General features: G+C 48.7%; 1 protein-coding gene and 1 long non-coding RNA gene across 8 annotated transcripts in view; one reads left to right on the forward strand and one right to left on the reverse strand.

The window, feature by feature from the left end:
- The window catches only part of LOC135397122 (muscle-specific protein 300 kDa-like), a 177,056-nt gene that overhangs the window by 82,900 nt on the left and 75,392 nt on the right, over positions 1 to 18,764 (reverse strand). For 6 of the 7 annotated variants that reach the window (XM_064628475.1, XM_064628474.1, XM_064628472.1 and 3 more), the window contains 51 exons: positions 17,994 to 18,320; positions 17,308 to 17,460; positions 17,058 to 17,222; positions 16,579 to 16,796; positions 16,379 to 16,487; positions 16,100 to 16,240; positions 15,863 to 16,024; positions 15,390 to 15,716; positions 15,123 to 15,266; positions 14,838 to 15,002; positions 14,652 to 14,770; positions 13,950 to 14,151; positions 13,715 to 13,867; positions 13,412 to 13,576; positions 12,948 to 13,271; positions 12,572 to 12,724; positions 12,311 to 12,463; positions 12,088 to 12,189; positions 11,801 to 12,025; positions 11,565 to 11,717; positions 11,313 to 11,477; positions 10,919 to 11,242; positions 10,234 to 10,308; positions 9,532 to 9,684; positions 9,287 to 9,454; positions 8,854 to 9,180; positions 8,597 to 8,743; positions 8,322 to 8,486; positions 7,693 to 7,833; positions 7,415 to 7,597; positions 7,203 to 7,352; positions 6,948 to 7,112; positions 6,664 to 6,891; positions 6,430 to 6,528; positions 6,171 to 6,323; positions 5,948 to 6,112; positions 5,660 to 5,840; positions 5,401 to 5,549; positions 5,148 to 5,300; positions 4,922 to 5,086; positions 4,637 to 4,807; positions 4,402 to 4,575; positions 4,124 to 4,261; positions 3,861 to 4,025; positions 3,440 to 3,769; positions 2,932 to 3,285; positions 1,950 to 2,852; positions 964 to 1,116; positions 711 to 875; positions 289 to 618; positions 32 to 184 (listed from right to left, as the gene is read on the reverse strand). In XM_064628475.1, coding sequence (XP_064484545.1) covers positions 32 to 184; positions 289 to 618; positions 711 to 875; positions 964 to 1,116; positions 1,950 to 2,852; positions 2,932 to 3,285; positions 3,440 to 3,769; positions 3,861 to 4,025; positions 4,124 to 4,261; positions 4,402 to 4,575; positions 4,637 to 4,807; positions 4,922 to 5,086; positions 5,148 to 5,300; positions 5,401 to 5,549; positions 5,660 to 5,840; positions 5,948 to 6,112; positions 6,171 to 6,323; positions 6,430 to 6,528; positions 6,664 to 6,891; positions 6,948 to 7,112; positions 7,203 to 7,352; positions 7,415 to 7,597; positions 7,693 to 7,833; positions 8,322 to 8,486; positions 8,597 to 8,743; positions 8,854 to 9,180; positions 9,287 to 9,454; positions 9,532 to 9,684; positions 10,234 to 10,308; positions 10,919 to 11,242; positions 11,313 to 11,477; positions 11,565 to 11,717; positions 11,801 to 12,025; positions 12,088 to 12,189; positions 12,311 to 12,463; positions 12,572 to 12,724; positions 12,948 to 13,271; positions 13,412 to 13,576; positions 13,715 to 13,867; positions 13,950 to 14,151; positions 14,652 to 14,770; positions 14,838 to 15,002; positions 15,123 to 15,266; positions 15,390 to 15,716; positions 15,863 to 16,024; positions 16,100 to 16,240; positions 16,379 to 16,487; positions 16,579 to 16,796; positions 17,058 to 17,222; positions 17,308 to 17,460; positions 17,994 to 18,320 — 10,152 coding nt within the window. The remainder of the gene's footprint in view (positions 1 to 31; positions 185 to 288; positions 619 to 710; positions 876 to 963; positions 1,117 to 1,949; positions 2,853 to 2,931; positions 3,286 to 3,439; positions 3,770 to 3,860; positions 4,026 to 4,123; positions 4,262 to 4,401; positions 4,576 to 4,636; positions 4,808 to 4,921; positions 5,087 to 5,147; positions 5,301 to 5,400; positions 5,550 to 5,659; positions 5,841 to 5,947; positions 6,113 to 6,170; positions 6,324 to 6,429; positions 6,529 to 6,663; positions 6,892 to 6,947; positions 7,113 to 7,202; positions 7,353 to 7,414; positions 7,598 to 7,692; positions 7,834 to 8,321; positions 8,487 to 8,596; positions 8,744 to 8,853; positions 9,181 to 9,286; positions 9,455 to 9,531; positions 9,685 to 10,233; positions 10,309 to 10,918; positions 11,243 to 11,312; positions 11,478 to 11,564; positions 11,718 to 11,800; positions 12,026 to 12,087; positions 12,190 to 12,310; positions 12,464 to 12,571; positions 12,725 to 12,947; positions 13,272 to 13,411; positions 13,577 to 13,714; positions 13,868 to 13,949; positions 14,152 to 14,651; positions 14,771 to 14,837; positions 15,003 to 15,122; positions 15,267 to 15,389; positions 15,717 to 15,862; positions 16,025 to 16,099; positions 16,241 to 16,378; positions 16,488 to 16,578; positions 16,797 to 17,057; positions 17,223 to 17,307; positions 17,461 to 17,993; positions 18,321 to 18,764) is intronic. The other variant, XM_064628473.1, reaches the window with a different exon arrangement.
- On the forward strand, positions 9,773 to 10,214 carry LOC135397130 (uncharacterized). Its single transcript, XR_010423597.1, has 3 exons — positions 9,773 to 9,826; positions 9,930 to 10,010; positions 10,078 to 10,214. It is a non-coding gene; the product is annotated as an uncharacterized LOC135397130 (long non-coding RNA).

Genomic DNA, 18,764 nt, shown 5'->3' on the forward strand with positions numbered 1-18,764 from the left:
TCAGAGCTATAGAGTAGAAGAAACGTGCTACCTTGCACTTCGAGCGAAGTTGTTTCAACTGGTCGTTCATCTTGCGAAGTTGCTGATGTACGTCCTCGTCGCCAGATTTTTCAGCTAGTTCTGACGCTTCAGACTGTAGGTCGTTCAGTTTCTTGGCGTGGTCCTCAACGTCATTTAGAATGTGCTGCGCAAGTGCAAGAAACAATACATGTCAGTGTTGTTTGAGAAGCAGGCAGTGACATGCTAGACGCCATCAACTTAGCAACATCGTGATATTTGTGAAGTTACCTTGTACTGCTCGATCTGCGACCTGATCTGAACAGCATCTCCAGCAGTCTTGGGCTTGGACTTGAGACGATCTTCAGCTTCCTTGAGCCACTCCAAAAGGGCGTCGCGATGCGCCGTGAACTCCGTCCAGCGGGTCAACAACGCGGACAGACGTCCAATAGCTTCGCTCGTCTGCTGGCCAATGTCCGTAAGCTGGTCTTGCATGGCGTCTACTTGTGCTCGAACCACAGCGTGGCCAACGTCGGGAGAGGCGCCCATGATGCGTGTGGCGGATTCAGTGGCTACCGACATCAGACGCTTGCCCTCAGGGATACTGCTTGTGTTCAGCACCTGGGAGCGAAAAGTGCATAGTGGTAAATATACTTATGCTTCCAGCACCAGGTGAGTATGTTCGCAGTGAAGTAAAAGATATTGAAACTAACCCTGAGAGAATTCAGTCGCTCCTGGATGACTGGTACTTCTCCTTTCAGTTCTTTGTTACGTGATATGGTCTCTTCCACTGTTTTCAACCAGCGAGCAAAGTCATCCTTCGCCTTTGTAAATTCCCTCTCGTTGCTAAGTGTCTTTTGCAATTTGCCGATTGCTTCCTGAAAAATACAATGCAGCGATAGCTGTTCGCTGTATTCTGCAAAATGTCATATGTACTGGTGCACTCAAATCGTCTTGCATACTCACGGTGAGACCAGACAACAGAGAACTGTACAGAGTGGACAGCTTGACTACTTGGTCTCTGACGGATGTTTGGGAGCTTACAAGGAGCAGACGTTCACAGCTCTCATTTAGTTCTTCCATGTCAGGCTTGTGGAAGGATGCCTCTTCCAGCAGAGCCTGCAGTAACAAACTTGATTGGTAATACAGTTTTATCTAGAGATGGGACGGGTCCAGAATTTTCCGAATCCGAATCCGAATCCAAGGAAGGTTCTGCGAATCCACGAATCTTACGAATCTCGAATCTTTCGAATCCTTTCTTAACACAAAAAGTTTAAAAAGCCAGGGAAAAATAACACTTCTATCGAAAAGTGTTTTGTAGCAGAATTTGATACGTTTGTTTAACGAAAAGCAAATTTAGCTCACTTTCAGGAGGAAACATACCCATATTCTTCTGCTTAAATGTAATTTATCTAACAGGTTGTTCGTCGACTACAGGAAATACATAAGCTCTCGAGTCCGAATTCTTTTTATAAAACAGAGAAAAATCAAACGCAAAATCATGTGACTTTTAAACTTGCAGTGTAAGAGTTCCTGCCTGAACTCTCTCAGTCCAGAGCAATGCAAAAAAAAAAAAAAAAAAAAAACAGCTGAAAGTTTTGAATTTCAGCTATGATTTGTGTTCAAAAACACCACCATTCTCACCCGCTCAGGGTCCAGCCTACTGCGTTTTTTATCATCTATGACACCCGATGTGCTGAAGAGTCCTTCTGACATTACTATCGATGGGTGTGTGATGAGGAACTTTTTAGGCCAGTCAGGCTTTCGGCGGACTCCGGAGGCGCCAATTTTAAAAAAAGAAACAAACAAACGTGGTTGGTGGTTTCGAAAGATTCGATTCGCCGTTCTGGGCACTGGGATCCGGATTCCCGAATCCCCTCCTAGGATTCGCGGAATCCACTGGCCCATCCCTAGTTTTCTCGAATTTTATTTTCATGCTTATAAGTGCATACCTTCAGTTTCTCCAGATGTTCTGGTTGTCCGACGTCGGCTGCCAGCGCGGCCCGTGCATTGCCTTCGAACCGACCATGCAACCATTCAGACATGCGGTTGTGAATCTGTTCAAACTCCTCCCAGGCTTCCAGGCAGCGGCTCAGAGAATCATCGGCATCTTTAGTCATACGTTGTACGTCATCGAATTCGTTCTGCACTTCCTCCAGCTGGAGTTCCACTCGTTGTTTTCCGACTGGGTTCAACCTGGGTTTCAGTTCTTCTGTCAGCTTGGCCACTTCGTCAACCATCGCCTGACCGTGGCTCAACTCGGTCTTCAGCTTCTCGAGTTGGGTGTGCTTCTCGCGTACGACGGCCTGATTCCCGGAGACGTCGCTACATCTCTGCAACTTCAGCTTGGCTTCCTTGAGCCATATAAGAGCCTTAGAGTGTACAGCACGGTGTTTCTCAAGCAGCGACACCTGTCCTTCTAGCTCGGTCACCTTGGAGTCGACGGACTTGCGAAGTTCTTCGAATGAATTGAGTGCATCCGTGACTTCCGCGGTGGGTTGTGGCCGAGACTTGAGATGGGACGATAGGTCAGCGTGAGATCCAATGTCGGTTTGTAAGGCCCTGAACTTCTCGAGAAGACTCTTCTTCTCCATGAGGCCAGACACGTCGTCGGCAGATTGTTGAGCGACCTGTGCCTCGACATCGCGCAGCCAAGTGAGGAACTGTCGCAATTCTTTTGCACGTTCTTCGAGCTCGCTCAGCTGGTTGGACAGGGCCGATCGAGCGTCCGTTATTTCACGGCACAGACGTTCGAATTCGGTCACTGTGCTGTCAGCACCTTCACGAATTTCTTTCACGCCTTCAGGTGCTGTGGTCTCGATGACTTTCTCCGTCAACTCCACCATGTACCTCACCTGGAAAGTGATATAAATGCAAGCAGAAAATTACGCAAACTGAACCCGGTTTCATCATAGCTTCACCTCAACAGCGTACCTTATTGCGACCATGCTCCATAGACGCCGACAAGGCTTCCAGGCCGCGCAAGCGGGGTTCAGCATCTTCAGGTGATGCAGATGGCTTCTTGAGCTCCTTCAACCTCTCTTGGCCTGTCTCCAGGAACTCTGAGCACTCGCCGTGCATGCACTGTTGTTGCTGGTGCTCCTGGAAGTGCTGTTCCAAGGCGTGCATGACCTCCTTCGCTTGAGAGAGCAAGTTGGTGTATCGAGCGGAAAGCTGCGTAAATGCGTTGCACAGGCTGGAATCCGAATAAGTTTCCAGCAGTAACTGTGCTTTGACGTTGAGTGTGTCAAACGCGGACTGCCATTCGAATACCCCTTGCAGCAACACCTGGGAGATAATTTGTTATTTTTAAGGTAAGTTATGGTCATCAAGAAACGTTGCAGCAGTAGCGAAGGTCGATAAGAAAATCGATAGCAATCGAACCAGTTAATTGCGAGGACGCGGACACCACAGTCATAAGAAGTGTTGCACAGCACCGTACCTGGAATTCTTCGAGCTTTGTCCTTTTAGCGTCGAGGCTTGGTTGAAGCTTCTCGAAGGAGCGCACTTTGGGCTCCATCTCACTCAGCCATGCCTCACACTTCCGGAACTGCTCACTGTATTCATCCCATTTCACGAGGCCAACGTCCAGCGAAGTTTTTACGTCAGCAAGGTTCTGCCGCAGTGTCTCCAGCTCCTTGCGTAGACGTGCGGATTCGTCAGACACGTACGCTTTCTCTTCGGCGTCGTCCAAGAAGCCACGCGCCGTTTCTGCAAGAGCTTCGACGAGGGCTAACTTCTCTTCGCCTTCTTGTAGTTCGGACTCTAATACCTGAGCAGAAGGTCATGGAACCAGCAGCTCAGATGCCGAAGACACAGCGATAACGTTGACCTCTCGAGCATATAGTGGAACAACAACTGACCTTAACGATACCGTGTCTGGTTTGAAGTTCAGCGTGGTCACCAGTTGGTTGGGAGCATTTACTCAGTTTCTCTTGCGCTCCCTGAAGCCACGTGCTGAAGTCAGCACACGCGTCCGTGAACTCTTGTAGGTGACCCATCACTGACCGCTGCCTTTGGAAGTATTCCTGCAAACGAAAGTTGATCTGTTAGGCGTGTCCTTCAGGTAGCAGAACGCGTTGAATCAAGAAGCAAGAGACATGACACTTCAACTGTTGACAGGTACCTTAGCAGAGTCTACAAGGTTGGTATATTTTCCAGAAATGGTTGCCACGGGTGCAGCGCTAGTTTGCTGCAGTTCTTGTGCCTTGATGGTTATGGACTCAATCATAGGCTCAAACGATTCGATGTCTTGAACCAAGCTCTGTAGAACAAAAAAAAAAGCTTTATGCCTACACTGTCACAGAACTAACTCAACGGCACCCAGGATAATTGAGATGCGAAATAGCTATGTGGCTGAACGTACAAGCCCTCCAAATGATATTTAACTTTCTTTATACTTACGTTAGCACGTCGGAGCCGAGCCTTACGCTGTGCTAAGGACTCTTTAGCGGAAGCCTGTTTCTTAGGCTTCCTAACCTCCTCTAACTTCTGGTCGTGGTCTTGAATCCATTCCAGTAATCGCTGCTCCGATGAACTGTAGTCGGTCCATTGCAGTAGTTGCGTCTCAAGAGTGACCTACATGATTAAATAAACGCTTCAGAAAGAACGCATGTCATGAAACGTGTGTCCCACATACCTTAGTGTCAGAGAGCTTCAGCACCACTCGGTCCCACTGCTTCTGAAGATCTTGCATCTCCTGGTTGATAGCGTCCTTCCCGCTGGCATGTGTGCTTCGCAGTGTCTTTTCTCCGGCATTCAGGGCAGCGTGAACAAGGGAGTTCCCTTCGTCTTGCTTCCTTACCATATCCTGTAAGTAGGGAACAAACACCAAATTTGATCTAGCATCCACGTTGAACACAAGAGTAGAATTTTCATGAAAATCTGTTTTGTTCCTATTGGTTATCACACGAGTAGAACGTACCTGAATCTTGACCAAGAGCTTCTCTACGTCTTCCTTGCCCGATGTAGGAGCTGAGCATTCCTGCACTGCTGCGCTCATCTTCTCTATCCATTTTCGAGCAGCATCAAGTGCAGCAGCGTACTGTTCATGTTTCTCGTGCGTGTCCGTTGCCCGGTTAAGTAAGTCCTATGATAAGTGAGAAATATGCCCTTGGGTAATGTGATCATGAAACTACTGAACTATTTACCTTGGCCAAGTTCAGTGTAACCTGGTAGCGAGAGTTGAGGATGGTGAGCTGGTTACGAACGTAAGTATCCAGATGGGACGTTAGTAGACCTTGCGCCAAGAGGGTCACCTTGTCCACAGCTTCCCGTCCTTTCTCCAGCTCCTCTACAAGGCCCTGAACCGAAAGGTGCACGTTGTAGAAGGGACCCCTTACAGTGATACCGTGTACCGTATTGGAAGTTGTAGAGCGCACATCATCCTAAACACGCACGCACCTGAGCCTTCTTCAAAGCTTGATGTTTCTCTTGCTGCGTGGGCCACAACACCTGTCGTTGGCTCTTCACGTCGTCTTCCATGAGTTGCAGCCACTCTCCAACGCGTTCGTACTCTTCACGGAATTCCTTCAGCTGTGTGCAGGTGGTTTCTGAAATGGGGTATAAAAGTGTTCTGCACCAAGGTCATTACGCGCACGGACATTTTAGAGCACGTAGAGAGCACTGAGTCAGGAAGCACTGAGCTTCCTATCGTAGTTACCAAGCTTAGCTCTTGTGCCTTCAACTTCGCTGAAGAGATCTGAGAAATCTTTCTCCAGTGCTCCTGCGTCTGCATCGATCAGCTTCTTGCCGTTTTCTGAGCTGCGTTCCTTGGCCTTTTCGCTGGTTTGAAGCACCTCATCGAGCTTCAGCTTGCCTTCTGCCTTCTTAGACAGGAGTTCCTAGGGAATGAACGATGTATAACATTATGAGGCTCGTGTCCTTCGTCAACATCCTTGTAGCATCGCATCAGGTAAGGCAGGTCCAGTGCAGGTTGGAGGTCACTTACATCCATAACAGAAATACTGGTCTCGAGACTGAGGCGATCACTGAGAGACCGTGTGAAAGGTGGAATCTTCTCACGAAGTTGTCTCATCCACAACACCAGATCTTCGCAGGCGCTTCTAAGAGCTACGTGGTCCCTGTAGGCACATTCGTTTGCAGTCACTTGTTCCTGTCACGCAAAAGCAACCATTTCAGGAACAAGTTCAAAGCCATCAAACACGTGGTACCTTTGTCTTCTTTTGTAGGGTCTCAAAGCGTGAAATTACGCCCTTAGCACGAGCGATGTAGTCATTGTGCGGGTGCTCGTTAGAGAGTTCTGTGGTGCGAACCTTGAGACTTTCCACTTCAACTTGGCTTTGCTGGATCTTGTGTTCGAGGTTCTAAATGGAGTCGCGGATGTTAAACAACGCAGCGTGAACACTATAGATCATCTTATCATATGCATATCATATGCAAAGGCATTTTGTGAAGACACACGAAGTATACCTTGATTTTGTCTAGGAGAGCCTTCTTTTCTGATACAGTTTCCTGAAGTCGCGAGGCATCAGAAAGAGACGCCTCGGAGGTATCGACCAATCTCTTCAACTGTAAGAAGAAAATGTTGCCATCATTGACATCTAGACATCATTGTGTTGCGTCAGAGAAGATCACATGATGATATGCTATATCCACATGACGATCACTATACGGGGCTCGGACAGTAGGACAACAGTAACTTACCTGATCGACAAGTGCTCCAAAGCCGGTCCAAAGGCGAAGAGCTTCGTCCAGTGCCGAACGAGCTGCAGCAAGACGTTGGAGGAGCGTCAATTTGTCTTCCGTTAGTTGCTGAACAGTGTGGCCCAATGGGGCATGTCCAGCTGGTGCCGTCTCCCCGAGCACTGTCTGACACTGCTCCGTCGCTGCTTGCACACGGGACACTAGCTCCTCTTTGCCCTTGATCAGCTCCTTGAAAAGACCAGCAAACGTGAGCAGAACTTTCTAAGCGAGACACCTGGACATACCTCGAGGTTAGACAGCCGTTCTTCCAGATCAGGAACTGTGCCATCGGCTGCCTCGCATCGTGTGAGCTTCTCGTTCACGTCAGCAATCTTGTGCCGAGCTTCGCTGAACTGTTTGTCCAGTGTCTCGTGGTTGGAAACGTACTGTGTCCATTTGCTGACCGCGTCCTTGAATGCAGAGAACCGAATAATATAATAATATGACATGCACATTTCATTGTAGCATTCACTTATAGTGAGAAAGATGGTTCAACGTACCCTGATTGCTAAAAGTAACTGCTGGTAACGCAGTCCCAGGTCCGACAGCCTGCTCATGCGGCGTGCACCTTGGCCTCGCTGGAGCTGCTGCACTTTGTCGGTCAATGCATCGATCTCAAGTTCTTTAGACTCAACATCCTTCAATTTTTCCTGCAGAATGATAAATACTTAAGTTGTGTGGCATCCTTGCAAAGCACGTTAGTTAATCTTACCCGTAAACGGTCCAGCTGTGCCTGCTTCGCTGGCAAGCTGTCAGCCAAAAGTGTTCCCTGAACTTGAGCTTCCTGGTCTCGAACCCAGGCAGTCATGACTTCTACGCGTTCTTCCTGCTGCTTCCATTCACTGAGGAGTTGTTCCAGTTCTTCTTCAGTTGAAACCACAAAGTTGTACGTGTCCTGCATAAATATGAGCGTGTAGCTACCCCATGCGCTAATCCCCACTCAATCTACGGAGCACATTACGTTGCACGTGATCATACACTGCACATTACCTGCCAGAGGCTTTTCAGAGCATCAAGTTCGCCCTTGACGACGTTATGTCCGGACGAAGTGGTGCCCTGCAAGACTGACGGCAGTTGTTCTTCAGCATGTTGCAGGTCCTCTTCGTGTGCTGGGAAGCTGGATGTCAGTGCCTGTGCATACAGAGTATAACACGTCACTCGAGAAGGAGGACTCGTTTGTACAACTTCAAGACAGCAGTGATGCGCGTGATTATTAGGGGTAGTCTGGACAATGCTAATGGTAACTGACGGTAATGGTCCGAACGGGAATGATGAGATGGCCAACGATGGTCCAGTGGCACTAGTGGAAAGTACCATCGTCTATCTAAAGCGCTATCGTCCCAAAGACCAAAGGAACTACATGATTTCATTAAGGGCAGTCATGTGGTAATGGTGATCTGCATTTCATTGCATCATACCCTATGTGTCATCGTAGACACCCAGGTACTTCTTTCCTATCGAGGTTCCTACGCTATCACCCTTCACAATAATTACGCCAAGCAGTTCACTAGTGCAGTGGGAACACTATACGAAGTAGGAAGATTGACAGAAGCGCCATGGTAGGTAACCAGCGCACAGTTTCTTGAACCTTTGAAGTTTACGATTAAACCTCAAGATACCTTGATGCGATCTTGATTGGCGTAGAGGGCAAGGCGATCGAGGTTCCTGTCGGACAACGTGGTCGCTTGCTCTCGAGTTGCGTTCAGCCATTCCCGGACGTCCGTCTCCAGCTTGCTGAGACGTTCATGTTGGAGCACTGCGTCCTCTAGAGTGGCCACGGCATTCTGCACGCGGCGTAGAGTATTTATTATCCGCTCAATAACAACACGCATTACGTTCGCAATATGTGCTATAACTAACTTAATTAATTGATAACTAAAACTAATTAACTTACTTGAACGTTTTCAATGTGCTTCCGATGTCCTTCAACGATAGTTTTGAGGGCTTCTTCAGACTCGGCGTCACGGTCAGAGATGGCTTCGGCCTTCGCCACCAGGTCTTCTACAGCGGGCTGGTGTTCCTGGGCGTCCGCTAACAGTGTCTACGAAGAGCACGGTAAATCTCGTGTAAGCCTTTTCACGCATGTGACATTGCTCAGACAGACGATCAATGGCTTTAGATACACAGGATTAAAAGATTTCTCCTCCTCACTCTGTATGTACGTAAGTTGGTCCTTTTTTCTTCTAGCGTGGTCCCCAGACGGGGGGCTCCTTCCATCTGTCTCTGTGCGGCTTCAAGCCAATTCTGCAGTCTCTGAATGGCATCCTGGTACTCAGACCACAGGAAGAGGGACGCCTGCAGCGACCTCTCCAGTTGCTGCGCACCTTCGAATATGGTGTCGAAAGTGGACTGCAGCTGATGCAGGAGAGCCTGTGTCGCCTCCCAGCCCTCTGGCGAGGTGCCCACCTGAAGCTGTTCTCCTGCTTGAACAGTTGCGTTCAGGAGATTCAGGTTGCTGTTCTTCCTCTGCAACAGGTCCTAAAAGCAGGAAAGGCAGATTGCGAATGAAGCCTACTTAAGGTCCCTGAAAGATAACCACTATGACGGCTGTCCTTCAGAAATATTCTTTCGACCGTATAGATACCTTGATCTTGTTGACTTTCGTGACAAGGCTGTTCTTGTTCCCGCTCGAAAGAGAGACGATTTCCGCGTAGATCTGCTGCGCCTCACCGAGCGATTTAGAACACTCGTTGTGCTTCTTCTGAAACTGGAGGTGGTCTTCTACGTGTTGCTCGCACTTGCGCACCAGTTCCTGCAGTAAATAGGGTATGCATCACCTACTGCTATGGGACTAGTTGGCTTCGAATTTAGAAAGCCCTGGTTGAGTACCTTGCATGTCCCAAGGAGCGACTGGAACCTAGAAGCAAGTTGGGCGACCGCCATGGACAGCCGCATCTCACCACTGGACGCTATCAGCTCTTGAGACTTGTCCGATAAGGAATCAAAGTTTGGCTCGTAGGATCGAACCTCGGTCAGAAGTCCCTGTCGGCATTCGTGCATACCATGAGTGACTCCAACATATATGTAGTGGGATAAGTGCTAACGAAACGGACCATGCTACCGCCACCGTTTGAACAGCATTATGCAGGACGTAGGCAGAGAGGACGGCAAGGATAGCTATGAGGTCAGAGTCAGCCGATATTTGGAATGTCCATTGATTTTTCTTCTTTTTATTGAGAATAATATTAGCTTATATTAGGTCTTGTTCTCATTATCATCACCCAAAGGGAGGCGGCTCTTGACTTGACGCTTGACCCTTTGCCAGGTCTGGACAGGATATACTTGACTGAGATGTACCTGTACCCATTGTAAGTTTACGGATGTGCCCCAACGGATCTGTCAAGAACTCGCTCATGCATCAGATTCTCTTCGCAGGACGAACGGAAATTACCTTTATTGTTGAGAAGCTTCTTGCAAGGACAACTTATGCAGAAGTAAGCCGAGGAGGGGCAAGCCAGAACCAAGCAAAAAGCAGGAAATGAAAAAGCGCGGGCAGCAGCAAAGGAGGGGTGATGCTACGGGTGTCCTTACTTGATTCAGGTATACATCTAGTTCATGCAGTTTGGGCAGGGAGTGCTGTGCATCCTTTAAGTGGTCAAGGTGATGCTGTGGCCCAACAGAACGTGAAAAGGTGAATCATAAAAAAGGCATGAACTAAGAAGCCAGGTGGAGTCATTCACTAAACTGCGCTATTAATGCGTGTTAGAACTAAGTATTTATATTAGAGAAAAGTAGTGCAATAGCTGAATGAATCCTAAGTTGCTACAAGGATTAATCCAATTTTATGAGGACATAGGAATCAAACAAACCACACAATGTATAAATTTTAAACAGTGATCTTTTAGCAGTTACATAAGGCAACCTTATGTTACGCAGCACAAAAACTCATTTTGAAAATTAAATGTCGAATATTTGGAATTAAATGTCGAAAATGGAATATTTTAAACACAATCCTGTTGGCATGTGATAAAGCCATTTCATCAAGTAAGACGTGCCCTGAGAACCTCACAGTCCTCGTGCAATGTTATTCTCTCAGAAGTAGAAGTGAAGTGAAGTGGAGCTTTACTGGCTTAAACAAAAAACAATAACAAACCATAACTGAGAGGCTGAGGCAACCAAACGGCAAACGCCCATACACAAAGTGCTGGATGCAGGCCCCCTCGACTAATGCATAACAATAAAAGTTATAACAACTCCAATTAGCAGAACAAAGTACCTGGTACTCAGCCAGCTGGTCCCGTTTTTCATCGAGTGTGGCGCACAGCGCAAACTTCGACAGCGCCGCTTCGGCCCCTTGCAACCAATGAGCGAGTTGAGAGTACTGTTCCTCGTACGCGTCCCACTGACGCAGGTTGGCCTCGAGTGTGCGCTTAGCTTCTTCTACTTCCGTGACCAGTTGAGCAATCGCTCCTTCAAGAGACAACACTTCTTGTTCCATCGGTGCAGCATCTCTTGGTGACAGTCTCTGGGCAAGTTCCGTGGTGCGCTCCAGCAGCGTGGATACCTGGGCGCGACCTTCTGGAAGCTGGTTGTCGAGCTCCTGGTTGGGACCAAATACAGTGTTCGGTTATGAGCGATTACTCTTAAAGCAAGCGAGTCTGATGGCCGACCTCAAGCTTCTCGAGGCGAGCTTTGAGTGTGGGACGGCTTCCCGCTGAATCTCGGCAAAGCGCCAGACGTTCTTGCATCTGGTGCAACCACTGAGAAAGCCGGTCTCGTCTGTCACGCTGGTCTTGCAGAAGGGAGAGCAACTGATCCAGCGACTTCAAGTGTTCCTGGTAACAAGTAATATGGGTTGTCAGTGCAATCTTTGTTTCGGTTTTACACAGAAGGTGGATGTGAAGACAGGTCTGGTCACTCACTTTCAGGTCTTCGGAGAGGATACTAAAACGTTTCGTCGCGTCTTGCAATTGTGCAATTGGTTTTTCGTCTTTCGAAGGGACGGATCCACTTTGCACTTTCTCTTGGAGCGAGTCCAGTTGTCTTTCTTGTAAGACTGACTGTTGTTGTAACATCTGCGACAGCAGTTTAAAAAAAAACAAATTTGTACGTATATCTGAAGTCGATAATGTGAGACTTTTGCAGGGGGCCAACGTACCTTGCATGCCTGAAGACGTGCATGCAGGTCCTTTGGTGTCACTGGCTTCTCTTTTTCCTCTTGAAGAGATTTCTCGGTCACTTCAATCCAAGCCATGATCTGCTTGAGCGTGTCCGTAAATGCGTGCCAGTTTTGGCTCAGCATCTCCAGTTGTTTTTGAAGATCGACCAGCTCTACTTCAAGGGCGTCCCAGCGGTCCCTCACAGTCCGGAGCTCAGCGCGAACCTGCAAGCAGAACAGACGGCTTAGGAAGAGACCTCTCAGTTGTCTAAATAGGAAATACTGACTTTGTCACGGCCTGTAGAAGCTGTGTCTTGGTACAGACGTTCTCCAACGTGGGTTGCCAGTTGTACCTTCTGCAGACCTTGAGGACGTGCGCTGGATAGTGCCTGTATTATAAACGAAGTGGAAATGAACATCAAGAGTTTCGTTCCCGCTGGCTTCAAAGTTTCTAGAACGTCACCTAAACATCGATTTCATGAGTAATTAGTTGTTACTTTGTAGACTTACCCTAAGCAAATTATTCCTGTCATCCATGTTCGTCATGGCACGCAGATCTTGAAGTCCCTTCTCCGCGTTGTCCAACCAGGTAGTGCAGTCTGACAGAACCTTCTGGTATTCCCGGTGATCCTTGACTATGCCTTCCCAGCGCGACACTAACGTCTGCACAATATTACACGGATGTCGTTAACACATCTATGTTACTCCTTCCTTTATATGACTACCAGTAGTTATTACGTAGCTTCGGGCAGCTATGTGTTGTGTCCTTACCTTGGCTGTACCGAGCAATGTCTGATAGCGAGAGTTGCACTGCGCCATCTGTGACCGGATAACTTCAACTCCAGAAACTTGCAGTAAGCAGTGCGCCTCATCAACGAAGCTGTCCACTGTCTTTTGATGGTCAGTGATCTGGCTGCGAAGGTGCTGAAGAATAATCAAAGAAATTTCCTATCAGAAACGGTTTGAACTGAAATGAATTGCGAGAGAGAAAAAAAAAAGGTAGCTGACACACTACTCATTGCACTAACGTCACGCGCATGTCACGCATACGCTTGAAGAAGAGTAACAGCGAACACCACACACTGTTCTGAAGATCTCGACAAGACATCACCTGCAAAGCAGCGAAGCTTGACTAACTCCTACTGACCTTCAGACGGTTGTAGGTGGATTCTTTCTCATCGAGTGAGTTCGCCAGCTGAGGGCCTCGCAGTCCTTGTTCCATCTCTGTCAACCAGGCAGAAATAGCTGCCAAGTTGTCCTGGTAGGCTACCCATTGCTGAAGCGTATTGGCCAGGTTACGTTCTGCTTCCTGAGCGTTGCTACGCGACCGTTCCTGCAGTTCCCGCAGCTCTTGCACCTCTCGTGTGAGCAGGGCTCGTCCTGGCTCTGAGGAGTGGGACGCCACACGCTCTCTTTGCTCTTCGATCCGTTTCAGCATAGTCTCGCCTTCGTCCCACTTCTTCTGCAGCTCCTGTACCGTGAAATGAAACTCTCCATGTTAAATCGAGTTGACATTTCACCATCGCTCGACTTCAATTTCCAAATGGACACTCTTAAAGGAGAAAAGGTTCCTGTGGTCAACGCTCATGCACGCTATACCGTCTGACATACCGTAACTTGGTCAAGACGTGTCTGCACGACCTTCTGCTCTCCGCTAGTGTCTTTCAGATCTTGCAACTGGTCCAGGAGATTCTGTACCCAGTCTTGGAATTCCTTGACTAAGTCCAAGAAGCGCTGATGGTCTTCAACGGCCACTCCAACTTCGTCGAGCAATTTCTGAAAAATCACAACGGATCAGTTTCACCACCATTGCTCAGCGCACAGGTGTGGCCAGAGTGTGTCCGCAGGTTCGCGCTTGCTACGCGGACTCAGTACGGACTGCTACACAGCTGTGGTCTCAGGATCCATGCTCACCTCTGACATGGTACATGTCTCATCATAGCTCTGAACCAGAGTTTCGACATCACTTCCAAGGTCTTTGTCATCAGCCGCTCCTGATAACTGTGAAGCCCTCTCCCGAATGCTGTCAACCATAGACTTGTGAGAGAGGATGTCCTGGTGCACCACCTTGAAAAAATAGCCCGATCGTTAAAACAACTACTCCAGCGACTTGACAACAAAAAATATGAAGCGTAGCAGAAAAAAATACCTTATTTGTCTGAAGGCGAGCTTTCTTTTCTTGTAAGGTCGCCTTTGGTTCAGCAGCCAGTGTTGCTCGCGTATCCTTCAGCCATTGAGCCAACTGCTCTTTGCTCTGTGCCAGAGCTGATGCCTGCTGGAAGACGCCGTCCAAGGCTCCCAAGGCCTCGTTGGCTTCTTCCTGCAGTTTCTCCCACCGACTACGCACGTTCCTAAATTGATGGACTACTGTTAGACATTCTAAGGGGACATTCTAAGACTTTCTAAAAGCGAGCGCTGTTGTGAACAAACAGGTGAGCTTAGACTGGGTTGGGCACGTTCGGTACAGGTTATGGTACCGTAGACAGTGTGGGATTGATTTGCTTCAAAAGGGTACAGGTACAACGAGTGTAAGACGGAGAATGATAGTATGGCAAAATTCGTGTCATGTGTAGCAACACCAAAATAGATGGGACACACGAGATTATCTCGCAATTAACGTTGGGTTTGATGAAGCAAGAAGAGCATAAACATAGTAGTGTGGAAAACATATCGTGTCGTACGGCTGAGTACGGAGATTAGGTTAGGACACGTCCTGCAGGTCATGGCCGCGAGTCAGATATGGTGAAGGCAAACGAATGACACGGAGTAGGTGATGCTTAGGCTTGCATAAAAGGGAAGGCTTTCGGTCAAACTATAGTGAAGTGAGTTGAGTAAGGTTAACTGAACATACCTGAGCTGCTGTCGGACAGTTTCACGTCCATCAGGCGCCGTGTAGGGATAAAGCTTTTCCCCTGCTTCCACCAAGTCATCCACTGCAGTACTCTTCTGAGCCAGTTGGTCACACAGGGCCTGCGAAAGCAGATCACAACAGTTTTGTGATCTTCACTAAACCAGCACATGACTAAAAAGCAAATACCTCGAGCTGAGCTTTCTTCTTCTGCATAGCAGGAAGGTCCCCTGTGGGCCTCAAGACTTCCTTCAGCGCCTTCTCCGGCTCTGGTAGCCAAGCCTCAAACTCTGTAAGTCTACTGTCGAAAGCCTCGTGGTGCTTTGTAAGGGATTCCCACTTCGAGACTGCCTCCTGTCACGATGATTATGAGAGCAAGGAAGTTTTTTTCAGTTCCCTCATTTTATCCAGATTTAGGTAGCTATATTCCATAAGCTAGAACGTATGTGTTACTTGGATATACTGAATATTTACCTTTAGGTTGTTCTTGAGCACGTGGTACCGGCTACGTAACTTGTCAGCTCTAGGAGCAAGTACGGTGTCAGATGGAAGCGATTGCACTTGCTGAGAGAGCAACGTGAAATCATTCTCTCGGGCAAGCGTTTCTTGTTCGAGATCCTGGAAAGAGAGAAAGGTGATTCCTTTGCTCACAGCCAGAAAACATCACATTGCAAGTGGAAACGATTACGGGGAGTGTGACAACCCAACGACAGCCTGCGTAAAATCTCTTCCACTATATACCTGAAGACGTTCCAAATGCTGGCGTTTCGTAGCTGCAGAATTGCGAGGTGCCTGATCTCGCAGTTGAGCCTGTTGAGCATTCAACCATGCCTCGAGCGCTTCGAGGGCTTCCGTTGCTTCCTTTCGCTTCTTCAGGGCTTCCGCCGACGCGTCCCGTCCCTCCCGGCATGTTCGGAGCAATACTTCCCACTGCGTACGAGCAGCTTCGAGCTCCTTACGGAGGGCGTCGTGTCCTGGGCTGCTAGTTCCAGGGATGACGGCGTCTTCGAGAGCTTGTTGTAAGGAAGACAGGCGCCGTGTAGCCTCTTCTTCTGCGTTCAGCACGTTCTGCAAGTGTGGAGACGGCTGTTACCACTCTGACACCTGTACCATGCTTTTGATATACAGGGTTACGTGGTGGCACGGAGACAGCTAATCCAACAATTCTGTGATAGGTGCACAAGAGTCCCGAATATCGAAAAAGGTCTCCTCACCCCGAGCGCAGCCATCTTGGTTTCGGTAGCCTCAATATCCCCCTCTCCTGCTAGCGTGTCTGCTGAAGCTCTGAGAGTCGTCAGCCAGTCCAGGAAGTGGTCGAGGTTCTGCTTGTACGTTTCGTGCTTCGACACACGCTCTTCGCAAACAGATATGTTGTTCTGTGACGAAATGAACACAGCTGATGAAACTACCGAGTTTGGCCAATGGCCAATACAAATTGAACCTGGCCCTACCTTCATTCTTGTGCATAAGGAATCGTAATTCCCTTCGAGGTTTTGTACCTGCTGAGCAGCGCCCAAGTCAGGGAGCTCGTGGGCCTTCTCCTTCAGTCGGGACACCACGGATTGATGTAGCGTCACGTCTTGCGATAGGGCCTATGAGGATATTAGGCGTCATTATTTAAATCACCACTCACCATCATTCAAATAATGTTGTCGCTTGTTGTATTTCGGCGTCATTACTATTGCCCTGCAGAGACAGTGGTTAGGTTACCTATGCAGGGATAAGCGTACCTTGAAGTTCTGCAGCTGCAGCTGCTTTTCAGAGAGAGTTGGTTTGAGTTCGACGTCCGATCCAATCAAGCTGTTCATCTCTGTCAGCCAAGTTGCTACTTGAGTACAGCTGAAGAAGTATAGAGAAATGAAGGACTTTTAATGTAGATGTTTAAAAATAGGTTTGTAACCGAAGCCATCATTCAACGCAGCCGTCCTACCTCTCCTGGAAGCCTGACCAAGCCATGAGAGCCGACTCAAGGCCTTTGGCCAGGGCGCCGTGACGCTCCCACGATGCATCCCAGGCATCACGGAGGCTTCGCATTTCCAGGCGGACTCTGTCTCTGCCTTCGGGGCTCAGCGTCAGGTACATGTTCTCACCGTTGTCTGTCACGGAGTTCAGAAGAGCCTGGCCTTCTGGCTTGCGACTAAGAAGGTCCTGGAACAGGCATCACAATATTGTGGTTGTGTTACTTATTAACAAAACCAGTGCGTGTTGTATCAGCGTAGAAGCCTTAAAAAGGCACTAAAACGCCAAAGATGTCTCCTCGCGGAAAGAAAGATGTCGCTACCTTGACAGCTTCACAGCAATACAATATGAAAGGAACTCATCTGTTGCGTCGTTTGTGACTTAAGCTCGAAGGAAGGCGCGAATTTACGCTTTTGTTCCTCTCCCCGTCTCAAGGGAAGATATACGAACCTTAAGTATTTTCTGTTTCTTCTCAACTACAGCCTTGTCCCCAGTGGTGTCCTTGCAGGAGTTCATGGTTGTCTCCATGTCCGCAAGCCACGAGTGTAGCTCCTGTTTGGCACGTTCATAGTCGGCTTTTGTTTGTTGAAGCCGTTTCAAGTTTTCCATTGAATCCTGCAACATGGGTGCGCGTGTTTGAGCTTGACACTCGTTGCGCAGTGCGTTGGCTGCACGTGAGCATGGAGTGTACGTATCTTACCTGCAATGTCGTTTCCAAGTTGTGAAGACGCGTAGTCAATTGAGAGACCTGTCCAGCGACGTGCGAATCTGGTGTCTCCACAGCAATGCGAGCGGCGACATTCTGGAGTTCTTCCAATGTCTTGTGTTGCCCAACAACTTCCTCCTGCAGTTTCTATTTGAAAAATGGGAATTGTTCAATGTTAATCATAGTAAATAAACTACTAATGCACTAGGTGTGGACTACTGCACCGAACTACGGTGCTGACCGATAATCCGTACGGGTCATCAAGCACATATGGTCCGACAGGGGGCAAATGGTTTGCCTGCTGTGGTTATCGATTTGTAAGCACTCAAAGAAAGAGCCAACCAAGAAACTGTTATCGAAATAGGGTAGCCTCAAAGTTAAAAGAAGCTCGGAGTATGACAACTGAAATGTTGGTGCTGACATTCTCAAGCTATAACACTGAGTTACAGTCACAGATATAGAACTCTGAAAACGTGCACAAATGTACGGTCGAAAGCTGCTCAGCACATTAGAGGAACAGATTCATGTTTTAATATCAGGTTCAGATCTGAAGTTTCTGCGTCCGTAAAGGTCTGCTTTGGACATAGTCTCAAAGCAACAGGAGCGATACTCATATATCATTGATTGAAACACTGTTAAACCCTTCAAAAACCTTCTGTTTGTTGAACCGGAACTCTTACCTGCAGAATGGTCTGCTGATCCGGCAGCAAATCCAAGTCCCGTTGGCGCGAAGCCTCACTCTTAGCGCGGGCTTCCGCATCGCGCAGCCACTGTCCCAGGGAGTCCAGGATGTCTTCCAGACGACGCCACAGTGCTAGGCCACGTTCCAGACGATCACGGCCATCGGAGAGTGAAGACACCAGGTTATTCCACTCGGACTCGATGTGCTCGCTCTCTTCTTGCAGAGGCTGAACGCGGTCCGCTGGACACACCTGGCTCAGCAGGGACGTGGCTTCCTTGTACTGCTGGTAGCGCTGTTCGCCCTGCTCCAGGCTAGACTCAACCTCCTGAAAAGCGAAAGGAAGCCGTCATTTATACTGGTCGAGAAAAAGCACGTGGTTAGGGATAAAAAAAAAGTACGCGGCAATGCCTCATGCTGCCCCCATCGTCCGGCAACCACCTGACACGACGCGAAATATCCACTGGCGCTGTGGCGCAACAGTACTACGCAAAGCGCACTACATCGCCAACGAACGTCTGCGCTCGCTATCCGGCTGCTGCCGCGTCCGTTGCCCCGAACCCCAGCTGCAAGCCCAGCCGTCCCTTGTCCACGAGTCGCCGTCATTTTCTCCCTCACTTCACTCAACCGCAAGCACCGCTACACGTCTGAGGCGGGGGAGTGATGTGGCGCCCCGTGGACGACGACGGCATGGCTCTGCTTCCACGCGCTACCATCAGTTCTACCGGCACCGTCCTAGCCACGAATATCTGCCCGCTGGGACATTCCATCG

This window comes from Ornithodoros turicata, chromosome 6, assembly GCF_037126465.1.
Source record: "Ornithodoros turicata isolate Travis chromosome 6, ASM3712646v1, whole genome shotgun sequence".
NCBI classification, from domain to species: domain Eukaryota; kingdom Metazoa; phylum Arthropoda; class Arachnida; order Ixodida; family Argasidae; genus Ornithodoros; species Ornithodoros turicata.